Consider the following 13108-nt stretch of genomic DNA (forward strand, 5'->3'; position numbering starts at 1 on the left):
TTTGCTTTACCTCAGGACTCCCTCAAATTATCCCTGTGATCTTCCAAGTCTCTTGTCAGAATATCCTTGTGTTTCCCTACCCATTGTGTCTCCAGCAAACTCTCCATTGATTATCTCCAGCGATCTCTCCAGCGATTCCCACTTCCCTCACGAACATAGATATCCATAATAAGGACTAGATATCTTACGGCGGAGTCACCATCGGCATCACCGGCGGCCATCTTGTCACAGGCAAGCTTTCTGTCGGGCTCTGTGGAACCGGATGTAAGATGAGTGATCTGTACGAACATAAATACTCTTATCTCGCTGAAATCTTGACGGATTTACAAATGGTTTGGTTTCTGAAAAACGCTATTAACATGGCTACAAATCTGGATGCTTTAACACGTTGAAATTGCAGCTTTTCGTTTCGGTAAACGACTTAATCGTGCAGCTTGTGTATCACGGCTAACTTACGTGCACGTTATCAAGGCTGAGATCAAAATCGAGCTGTTCAATTATATAGGTTTTATTGACACCAATAACGATTTTATGACAACCAATCTTTTGTCTAGTTAAAAAAAAAAATATTATAATAGTGATATTCTTATTATAAAAGCATATATATATATATATATATATATATATATATATATATATATATATATATATATATATATATATATATATATATATATATATATACATATATAATATATATATATATATATATATATATATATATATATTATATATAGCTGGCTCTGGAAAAAAAATTCAGAGCTGTATATGTGTATATATATATATAATTTCTCATGTAGCCATTCGGTACACAGTTTTAGTAGCCTATATACCTTGTGTGAACATGCACACAAGGTATTTATGTTAAATCAATATATAGGCCCTATATATTGATTTAACATAAATACCTTGTGTGTATGTATATGTATTGCACCTATCTAATCTGTTCAATGTTACTTTTATATTGAAGTCCATGGTTATAATTATTCATAAGTATGTAGTGTCATAACTACATCTCTGACAAGTATAACAAACGAAACAGTTTGAAAATCGGTTGAAAATTGAGCAAGTTACGGCTATTTAAAAGTATATGCACCATTAAAACACACTGTTACGAGTGAGCGAGCTGCCTGTGACAAGATGGCCGCAAGTTGCGGACGGCGACCTCCATTGGCCAACAGCGCGCACGAGACATCTAGCCTTTATTATGGATATCTATGCTCACGAAGACCTCCATTCACCTGCCCACCTGCACTTCACTACCGTTACACTCTCTGGTGCTCAATAAACTCTGCTAACTAATACCTTTGTCTCCTGCATTCTCTGTACCCGTGACAGAAGACCGGACCAACATTGTGAGCACCAGATGAGTTCCCCGGATCCCTTCCAGGAGCTGGTGGATGCGGTGCGCCGCTCACTGCCCTCATCTTCACCGGCGCCTGCTTCCGCATCCGCCAGCACACCTGCCTCAGTACCCCTGATCGCCAGTCCCATGGCCAAACCAGCGCCCCTCTCTGGATCGGTGGAGGACTGCTACGGCTTTATCCTGCAATGCTCGCTGGTCCTGGAGATGCAACCGCACCTATTCCCCACCGAGCATTCACAAGTTGCTTTCATCGTCTCCCAACTGAGCATCAAGGAATAACGATGGGCGGAAACACTGTATGCTAAAGAAAATGAGTCTCGATTCCCTCTCCAGTTTTATGGCTCACTTCAAGAAAGTTTTCGGAAGCCCAGCATGGGATTCTTCGGTTGGTGAGCAACTCTATCATTAAAACAAAATAATATGTCTGTACATGAGTGTGGCTTACAGTTTCGTACATTGACAGCCGCCAGTGGATGGAATGATCAATCCATTCTGACCACCTATCGGCAAGGGTTATATCCCCGCGTGCGGTTGCATCTCGCTGCATACGAGGATTCCATCGGGCTTGAACGCTTCATCCAACTCTCCGTCCGGTTCGCCACCCATATGCACGCGTGCCTAGAAGAGCACCAGGACCAGTGTCTGAGCCTGCCATCCCTCCGTCGACCGGAGCGCGTCAGCCCTCCAGCCCTACAGAACTAGTCAACGAACCCATGCAACTGGACCATCACTGATTATCCCCAGCGGAACGGAGAGGACGGTTGGCTAACGGCCTGTGCTTATACTATAGGGCTTCTGACCATTACATCTCCAAGTGTCCTACACGTCCATCCAGGCCTTTGGTGAGTGTGATCTATCCAGCTACATATAAGAGCAAACCATTGACCACTGTTGTGAACCTCATTACCGTCGATGTTTCTCTGTAAGTCTCAGCCCTCCTCGATTCCGGTTCCGCTGGGAACTTCATCTCCGGCACCCTCTGTCGTCAGCTCCACCTCCCAACAACCCGTACTCCGAAAACTTTCAAATTGAGTCCATCACCAGCAGGCCATTAAGCAGATGGTACGTCAGCCTCCTGGCTGGTCCATTGAAGCTTCAGGTCGTGCTTCTACACGTGGAAGAAACTCATTTACTGGTTCTGGAGGAATCCACCACTGACGTGGTACTAGGGCGTCCGTGGTTGGAGCAGCACAGTCCTGTCATCTCGTGGAAGTCCGGTGAGGTCCTCAAATGGGGAGAAAGTTGTTTTAATGGATGTCTTTCTGCTCTGCCTGTCCCCATCACGTCTCGTTCCAGAAATATCGCTGTCTGTAACACCTCCATAGAAAGTCCTGTTGATCAACGATCTGTTCACATCCCCGACTGTTATTCAGACCTCCAAGACGTCTTCTGTCCTCACCGGGCTTCCAAGCTGCCTCCCCACTGGCCATGGGACTGCACCATCGACCTGCTTCCGGGTAAGCCAGTGCCCAGGGGAAAGATTTATCCCCTTCCCTACCGGAGGAGAAGGTCATGGAGAATTACATCAAGGAAGCACTCAACCAGTGCTACATTCGACAATCCACGTCCCCTGCTGCTTCCAGCTTTTTCTTTGTGGCCAATAAGGACAGAGGCTTGCAGCCCTGCATAGACTATCAAGCTCTGAATAAAATAACAGTTCAGATATCCCCTTCCTCTCGTCCCATCCTCGCTAGAACATCTCCGTGGTGCCACTGTCTTCACCAAGTTGGACCTCCGCAGCGCGTACAACCTCATCTAGATTCGTGAGGGGGATGAGTGGAAGACCTCCTTTGTGACCCCTACAGGCCACTGGTGATGCCCAATGGCCTTGTAAACGCCCCCTCCGTATTCCAGGAATTCATTAATGAGGTGCTCCGGGTGTTCCTCGACCGATCTGTCTTGGTTTACATCGACGGCATATTAATTTACTCCCAGAGCCTGGCCGAACATCGCCGTCACGTTGCGGAGGTCCTGCAACGCCTGAGGGAGTTCCAGCTCTACCTCAAAGCCGAGAAATGCTCCTCCCATCAGCCCTCAGTGCAGTTCCTTGGATACTCCATCGATAGCAGTGGCATCCTGATGGACGAGGAGAAGGTGGACGCAGTACGGACCTGGCCCACACCTTCCACCATAAAAGAGCTCCAGCGATTTCTTGGTTTCGCTAACTTCTACCGTCGATTCATCAAGAACTACAGCATCATCACCAGCCCTCTCACTCACCTCCTGCGCAGTAAGCCCAAGTCTCTGTCCTGGACTCCAGCGGGCACGGAGGTCTTCGACACCCTCAAGGAAGCCTTCACCACCGCTCCCCTCCTAGTCCATCCCGATCCCAGCAAGCCCTTCATCGTGGAAGTGGACGCCTCCACTACCGGAGCGGGAGCGGTGTTGCCACAGCAGCAGGGGATGCCCATTAAGCTCCATCCATGCGCCATCTTCTCCCGGAAGTTCAGCCCGGCGGAGGTAAATTATGATATCGGGAATCGGGAGTTACTGGCCATCAAGCTCGCCCTACAGGAGTGGAGGCATTGGTTGGAGGGCGCTCAACATCCCTTCCTGGTCCTCACCAATCACAAAAATCTAGAATATCGGAGAGACGCCAAGCGACTGAACCCCCGCCAAGCCAGTTGGGCTCTCTTCTTTACCCGGTTTAACTTTACCATCTCCTACCGTCCGGGGCCAAAGAACGTGAATTAGATGCTCTCTCACGCCTGTACACTTCAGAGGAGCACCCTGAGCACACCGAACCCATCCTACCCAGTAAGCTTTTCATGAGTCCCATTTCCTGGTCCGAGGATACCTTGCCTTCCTCCAATGCCTCCACCAACCACGCAGAGGGTGTCGGGAGTGCGCCATGTCCAAGAGCTCCCGGCACCTCCCTGCAGGAAAACTCCTCCCCCGCTGCGCGTTCCCAATCGTCCATGGTCACACCTAGGAGTAGATTTCATCACCGACCTTCCTGTCTCCGATGGAAATAATGCCCACAGCCCTAGAAACAGCAGAGGTACTATTCAACACCATCTTCCGATACTGTGGGGATTCCTGAAGATATTGTGTCGGACCGAGGCCCACAGTTCATGTCCCGGGTATGGAAGGCGTTCTTCATGCTCCTAGGTGTGACCATGAGTCTTTCCTCAGGATACCACCCACAGACCAACGGGCAGACGGATGTCACAGACATGCCAGGCTCCAACGCCACCCACTCACAGCGCACACCCTCTCATGAGTTTTAATTACGCACCCCCAGCACAAAAGACACACACACACACACAATCAGTCACTGTCCGGTCTCGTCTATGAGAAGGTACTAATGCTCTTTGCTTTACCTCATGACTCCCTCGAAGTATCCCTGTGATCTTCTACGTCTCTTGTCAGAATCTCCTTTTGTTTCCCTGTCCAGTGTGTGTGTCTCCAGCAAACTCTCCATTGATTATCTCCAGCGATCACTCCAGCGATTCCCACTTCCGTCACGAAGATCTCCATTCACCTGCCCACCTGCACATCACTACCGTTACACTCTCTGGTGCTCAATAAACTCTGCTAACTAACATCTTTGTCTCCTGCAGTCTCTGTACCCGTGACAGAAGTGCAGACAGAATGTAAACATTCTAGAGGCCGTTCACCTGCTATATAATGCCACAGACCCTTCTCAAAGCTCTCTTAGGCTACTGTGTAATGACAGCGCACCTTTCTCAACCGCTGTATTGCAAATACAGACAAATATTGTTCTTTCCGTCAGATTTTCCAGTGGTCTGCTCAACCCATCATTCTTGGCAGCATATCTGCTGCAAATGTGACCGTGTTCCCCACTGTTCCAAACACATGCATATAACATCCTGTGTATGGGTAGTTTACATGATAAAAGTAACCTTAAAGTTTAGATAAGTCTCTAGTTTTAATCATTTAAAGGGACCTTTGAAGTTTGGGGAAAAAACTTCTGGCAGTGTTGTGTTTTTAGTGGTGAAAACAAAAACTTCCATAGGTTGTGTTTGACTGAAGCTGTAGATAAACTGCAATCAAGATTTTCACCATACTGATCTTAATTTAGTCAGTACTTTTGCTAGTACTATTCTAATCAGAGTTAACTCTTTACATGTTTTGTGTGATGGCATTATTGCAATTATTGCATTATATTAGTTTTTTCTTCTTTTCAGGGTTTGGATAAAGACTCTGTTCACACACAAATTGAGACCACCACTTCGGGGATCTATGTAATTAAACACCCCACTGATGGTGAAAACCCAACAGACATTGGGAATGTGCTGGAGGGAATTAAGGTTCGGCAGGAGTTGGATGATGTTGCACATGCGGTTGCTATGCTTTTTGGCCTATTTATGCCCTCAACCTCAATTACCCTGCCAGGTCCTTCAAAAAGTCTTCATGGAACTGAATGGGAACAAACTATCGAACAAAGTGATTGCTTTCAGAAACAAACTGCTTCAGAGATAACTGAATACAGAGATAACAATTTCCAGTGGTCCGAGACATCTATATGTCAATCACAGTCATATAAACTCAAAAAGCCATCACAACGTGTTTGAATGTCCATGGAGAATTGTGACCCAAGACCACAGTAGCAAGCAAACAAAAACGTTGGTGTTACTAAATTTGCTCATGCAGGCCCTGTTCTGCAGTCTGATACACATTTAAAGTGAATCTGATGAAACATGCTGCTATGTTTAGAGTTAATAGATGAATAGAGTGATTTATTGCTTCTCTCTGTTGCTTTTTTTAAGTACAAAAGAGTTAATATGATATGTAAATTTCAGCAATTTTGTCTTGTGTTTTGCGCATTGTTTAACTTGTTTATGAACTGAATGAGGACAAACTGTCCGAAGCTGTTGCATTCAGAAACGAACTGCTTTAGACTGCACTGCAGTGTCTGATACACATTTGAACTGAATCTGATCAAACATGCTACTATGTTTGTAAATGATCTGTGTGATTTATTTCTATTCTTTGTTCTTTTTTTATCAAATGTACAAGTGTCAGGTTGTAAACATGAAAAAATAATTTTTTGCTGTTTTGTCTTCCAGTTAACTTTTTTTTTTTTTTTGCAACTTATAACTGTTTATGAATTGTTTAAGATAAACTATTGTTAAGGTATTTTTTCCTATTAACTTGTAATTACCATCGTTTAACTTTTTATGGTAACTGAACATAACTGTTCATGATTTTAATAAAACTTAATTACAAGGTTTGGAGTAGAAAGTTTGAGTCTGGATGATAGTTTGATCTTTTGCACTTCAAACACTAATAATTACTCTATGGCAACTTTCAGTGACATTGTATTTACATGATTACTTTCAGCAGAAAGTATTCATGTAAATCAGTGGTTCTCAACCTTTTTTGGGCCAGCGCCCCCCTTCCCATTCTCTAGGTCCCCTACTGCCCCCCTACTGCCCCCCATCAAATAAAATGTAGTCCAATAGTCTTCCCTGAATTTTAATGGTGATTATATGCTTATGCTTATTGATTATTAATTTATTATAGGTTATTTACACTACCATTCAAATGTTTGGGTCAGTACAATTCCTTTTTTTGTTTTTTTGCAATTTTGAGGTTCTTTTAAAATCCTAACTGACATACCCTGCTCTCCCGAAGGTTAAAAAGACTTTAGATTTTTTTTTGACTTGTTACAAAAAAAAATTTGGGGATATTTACAGATACGTTTTCAGTTTGTTCTTCCTTTCCTAATACTCTTGCACAATAATAATTATCCCTTAGTTTCTTATTTTTACTGGCATCACTAGTGCATCTCTGAGCCTACATTTAGTACTAGGAATTGCTGACTTCAACTTGTAACGTGTAATTGTTATTTTCTCTGTAAGGAATCTGTACTTTTACCAAGTGTGGTTTTTAAGTAGGCAACTCTTTACACCTGTATTTGATCAGATAAATGCAGCCTTGGTGAGCAGAAGAGACTTCTTTTAAAAAATTGAAGAAAAAAAATCTTACTGAGCCTAAACTTGCAGTAGTGTATATTATATATTTGTATTTATAATATTTTGGTAATTATTATTAATAATACTATCATTATTCATTGAATGCCACATAACCGATTTGATTTGAATGAACAGATGGGATATCATTATCATTCGCTTCCTGACCCCAAAGAGCAAAAAAGGTTGTGTGTAGAAGTTCTGTGTGCGTCCTTAAGATGCAAGTATGGCTTTGCATGAATGACGCATTTATTGCAGAGTTATTTGCCCAGGAGACGAAGTTGTTATACCTGTGTCATTCCCTATTGCTATACTGCTGATGCCGCTACGGCGCTCCACAAGCGCTCCTAAAGTAGCCATCTACTGTATATACTTTAGCAAATATTATATTTAATGTATAGTTCACCGGTTTTGGCACTTTTTACCATTTGGAGATTTATGGCATTTATGCAAGTTCATTTATAGTGTAACACACACACACACACACACGCACACGCCCACACACACACACACACACACACACACACACACACACACACACCTCTTTTGTCATATTAATTCCTACAAACCCTCATCATCTACATGTACCTGACTCCTCCTCAATAAATTCTCAAACTGCATCATTGGATTTGCCTATTCCGTCTGACCGAGGAAGACTGGTCGGTCTCTTACAGCCCTGTTTAAACGCACATGGTTATTTTGAAAAACTGAGACATTTCCCTTTGTTTGAGCCCTTCATTTACACACAAAAAGGAAAATTTGCCTCTGAACACAAGCCTTTCTAAAAAACTTCAGCCAGAGTGCACGTTTGTATGTAAACTGAGACAAACGGGTATTTAGGCCAGTATGCGCCAGAGCTCACACCTACGTCAAAAGTGCGACCTATGTTTATATGTGATCATCAAGCGTTTAGAGTAGCAGTCACATTTATGTTGGTGCATATTTTTTTAATAGTCTATGGTTGTACATCATTGTGGTGTAAACATTAGGGGTGTAAGAAAATATCGATACACATGAATATCACGATATTATGTTTGGCAATACTGTATCGATTCTCAAAAACACTGTATCGATATTTATATATTTATTTATTTACATCCAAGATTCGTGGCTTTGTGTTCGGTTTAAACCACAGACTGTATAACACCCAACCGCTAGATGGCAGTGTTATCTCAGAACGTATAACGGACGCGGAGCCGGAGAAGCGCAAGGTAAAAGTGCGTGCGTGCATCACTAGCGTTTACATTAGCAAACCCAGCTCTCAAGACGATAGCATTATTCCGCTCCTGCAGTATACAGAGCTGAAGTGTGGACTCATGTTGGCTTCAGCTAAAAAGAAGCCACTAAGGAAATCGACAAGAATCATTTTGTTTGCAAAATAGGCCAAGTTATAATCTAATACTCAGGAGGAAAGACATTGAAACAGAGAGCTCGCTTAACATCCTGACGTCACCCGCGCTGCTGAGAAGCATTTCGATAGAATGTCCTGCACGTTTTCCTCTCAGTAACAAAATAAACACACTCCAAAACTGACAGCGGTGGCAGGAGAACGAAAGATAATAGCGATGTGGATATGGATGCACCAGCTCTGCAGTTCAATAACGTTACTTGAAATAGCACTTTATACAATAGACTGCTTTATAGAAAACAGCTTTAGGGTCCGATCACACAGAACGCGTTTTTCAGGTTCGAAAACGCGAGGCGCACTGCACTCCCTTTTTTGGTCGGCGTTCTCTCATTCAAAAATGAGCAGTGCGCTTTAATGTTTCTAGGCAACCCCCGAATCACCTGTACTGTCAGTCAAATCAATGTAACGGTCAACACAACGGAAGGCCCGCCGCTTCATTCATTCCATTGGACAACAGAAAATAAGCGCGATGATGTTGCGAGCTTTTCCGCTCAGAGTGGACTTTTTTTCAACTTCATGCGCTCGGAGCGCTCCTTCAAAAACGCGAGGCGCCCAGGGCACATAAGCAGCGCGCATAACGCTCTCTGCCAACCGAAATCCATTCAAAAAAGGCACTTTGTCTCGTGTTTTAGGCTTATGGTTGTGTTCTTTATTCTTTTAAATTATAAAAAACAAAAACACACAAAAAAGAAATATCGCAATATATTGCCTCTCTTACAATATCGCAATATATTGCAATATATCGTATCGTAACCCCTGTATCGTGATACGTATTGTATCGCCAGAGTCTTGGCAATACACAGCCCTAGTAAACATATCCTGAGAACACAGCGCCCTCCGTCTTCATTAGTTTATGCACTGTCTGAAAACAAACACTTCCCTTCTATATGCGAAAAACAGTACTCCAAAATTGTCGTATGTCAGAATGCATTGTATTGCGGGGAAAAACTAGGTCGAAAATTACTCGGATGACCTTACTTCTGTCGAGATTCTGAAGTGTAGATAGATGATAGACTCTTTACTATCCCATGAGATCACAGGACTGGATTTATGAATAGCAGTGAAGCAACGCTGGTTGGCCACAATTTAATTCATACAACCCATTTTCATAGAACATTTTTTAATCATCTGTCATATTTATTTTAGAACTTTTTTAACCCTTAAATGCATAACTGTTTCACCAAACATTCTTACATATTTGGGTCGTTAGCGACCCGGATCTATATTTAACATGGATAGACCTCTACCTGTCGTGATAATATATAAAACTCCTGATGTTAGAGTAACAATTACAGAAGAATAAAATAAAACTTATTTCATTACCTTTTGGAACTTGGAAGGGTTCAGTTTGAGCAGACCTAGTAACATTGCGGGATATGTATCAGAGTCGCCAAGGAAGCGGAAAAGAGAATTAAGACGGCAACGCGACAGGCAAATCAACAAGACAAAATAAATATTGGAGTGGCCTTTCCAAGATGGAAAGAGCTCATGAGGAGCAACGATTTTAAAAAGAACGCCGACATTGTTGCCTGCTTTCTTCTCGACAGGTAATATTAATTCAGCCTATTTGTGTATATTGGAAGTTTTATTGTTGCTTGGCTAATTATATCATGGTGTGCTGTGCATAACGTTAACACTAGAACGACGTCTAGGATAGTTTTCCTCGTGTCAATGATGAAAAAGTATTGTTTACCTTATAACATAAATCCGTGTTCTATGACGGATAACATGAGATTAATATTTTAATTGCATTATAATTTGTTTGCCTTACGCTAGTGGTGTTGTACAATATACAGAATAATGATAGCACTGATAAAAGTTACTTTACTAAGAGCTTGCATTCGTCTGGGAACCTGCAGCTGATGTTAGCAATGAACTGGTTAAAAATAACGAAAACGTAAAACTATTATTCATTTTACATAGATTAATTTGATCATAGATCATTTGGTAAATTAAATAACTGCAAATTATAATAGTTTTAAAAAATTACCTCATCACTTGAGCTGAAGCAACACTCACCGAAGAGGTCGAACTGGAAGCCATGACTAAATCGGCCACCGTAGGAGTTGAAACGAAATCGAAATTGAGAGGAGCAGAAACTATTATTCATTGGATGGTCATACACCTTTTCACCACTAGATGGGGGAAAATATCACACAGTGTAGCTTTAATATAATTTGTTTTAATGGATTGATTGAGGAATACTAAGTTGATGTATAACTTTAAAAAACGAATAAGGAGGAGGGTAGTGAACGACGTCTTGGTTCGTTAACTTGGTAAATTTAAATTAAGACGTAGTGTTGGTCTCTGTTTAACAGTCCTATCAAATACATGTATGATTAGATAGAACTGTTAAATAAAGACAGTAAACTGTATAGAAAAAATATTATAGAGTTTGCTTTTATATTATAAGTAATAGTAATACTCTCTCGTTTATGGTCAGCATTCAGCATATGCATTTATATAATTTAAACAAATTGAATACATTTTTTTGTCTTAATAACCAGTAAAATATGATCGTCTAAATGAAAAAATGTAAAGTATTATTTTTATCTGACCTCTCCCAGCAATGTCTCTGATGATCTCCACGGTGAACACATTCTCTGGCTGTGAACAGCTGAAATTCAGACGCGTGTCACTTTTGAGCACCACAGAAGACTGGCACACCTGGCTTATACAAACTTCACACTGTGTGTTTATGCCAGCACTGGTACTAATGTGGATGCTTGTGCCATTTTCAACAGCAACATCAAGCTCTGCACCACCTAAAATTATGTAAAGACAAAGAGATTAAAATATATTTTTTTATGTTTCTGAAAGATTAGCATCATTACGCCAGTCTTCAGTGTCACATGATTTTACTAATCATATTTTACTATATTGCTGTTTCTAATGTATTTTGTTCCAATAAATACAGCCTTGATGAGTATAATAGACATCTTTCAAAAACATTAAAAAAATATTAATGTCTCCAAACTTTTGACCAGAAGTGTATTACAAGAAAAGAAAAAAGAAAATAGATTTGATATTTTAGATTCTGCAATAACACTTTAAGACAACACTTGTTTCCCACATGGGCTATATGAGTGTGACTCCATTATTTATAAAAGCACTTATGCAGTTATTCAATTGAGATAAAGTTATAAATGTGTCCCCCAACAACACAGTTAAAATGTATTGGAACCTGCAATGTTTTGAATGAAAAGAGATTGAAACATCAAGCGAAATTAGACATTATAACTCATATAAACCCTAACAATCTGCAGTCAGCCTTGCTTTCTTAGGAGATTACGATATGGGTAAATCAAGCACATTGTTAACCCATTTATTATATTCATTTATAAAGCAAAAAGGCCTATTTTTAGCAAAAAGCTAATTGACCAAACCACACTGTAATAACTCGACTTGTGATAATCAGACCATTTAAAACGGTGTAACAGTTACCCAGTGAGTGCGAGATTGAGATTAATAGTGTGAAAAGGTAAAGATTATCCCGATTTCATCGAAATGGATCAGTGTGCCCTACCTGTGAAGAGAGTTTGGCTGTTACCTGTGAGCTCCGAGGACGATGACGACAGGAAAAACCCCAAAAGAAGCCAAAAGCGCGTGGTCCGCCAGTTTCGCATGACTTTTTAATATCTAATAAACTCCTTACAGTGGGCTAAAAATGTAAGCAGACAGTAGATATTCGTTTTCACTCTTCCTCAATGACAATTGAGCGGCTTCCTGGAGTACAGTGTTCCTAAAACCTGACGTCTGCTGCGCCGTTTACATCCAGAAGTGTGTGTGTGTGTGTGTGTGTGTGTGTGTGTGTGTGTGTGTGTGAGAGAGAGAGAGAGAGAGAGAGAGAGAGAGAGAGAGAGAGAGAGAGAGAGAGAGAGAGAGAGAGAGAGAGAGAGAGAGAATAGCTTTTAAATACAAATACATTTTAAACATTTACATAAATGTAAAAAAAAAAAAAACAGAGCATCATTATAATTATTTTCAATTTTCCTGGATTGTGTTAAATAAATTGACATTTTAGCTTGATCCAAAATAAAATTCAAAATGTTACAAATATTTTTCTTGTTTTTCCCAAATTTCACTCCTAAAATAAAAGAAACATTTGAAAACAACTCTTCAAAAGAATCAAAAACAAAAGTAAAGGAATTAATCGTTCGCATCTGAGAAAACAATGAAAAACTGTCTCTATAATTACAAAAAGGATGGTTCCCTTTCGAGAGAGGTTCCTCGTATTACGTATGGGAAAAACTCCTTTTCTCGAGAATGTGAAGCAAAACTTTTAATAAAGGTATCTATGTAAAGCACAGTGAGCTGCACGGCCATAGCCCAGCGCGAGGAGCGCTCTGATTGGCCGGGCCGCGGCAACTGCAGGAACCTATGGTGAGGCGGCTG

At 41.3% G+C, this 13108-nt stretch overlaps 1 protein-coding gene across 3 annotated transcripts in view; it reads right to left on the reverse strand.

Annotated features, from left to right (window-relative positions):
- Nucleotides 1–12466, reverse strand: part of LOC137083420 (CUB domain-containing protein 1-like) — a 37464-nt gene extending 24998 nt beyond the window's left edge. Inside the window, exons 1-2 of one of the 3 annotated variants that reach the window (XM_067449357.1) lie at nt 12264–12466; nt 11272–11478 (exon numbers count right to left, since the gene is read on the reverse strand). In XM_067449357.1, the coding sequence (XP_067305458.1) occupies nt 11272–11478; nt 12264–12339 (283 nt within the window). In that variant the 5' untranslated portion in view covers nt 12340–12466. Of the gene's footprint in view, nt 1–4689; nt 5114–11271; nt 11479–12239 lie in introns of those variants that run through there. The other 2 variants (XM_067449356.1, XM_067449358.1) reach the window with 2 other exon arrangements.
- Between the last annotated feature and the right edge of the window lie 642 nt (nt 12467–13108).

Source organism: Pseudorasbora parva, chromosome 7, assembly GCF_024679245.1.
Source record: "Pseudorasbora parva isolate DD20220531a chromosome 7, ASM2467924v1, whole genome shotgun sequence".
Lineage (NCBI taxonomy): Eukaryota > Metazoa > Chordata > Actinopteri > Cypriniformes > Gobionidae > Pseudorasbora > Pseudorasbora parva.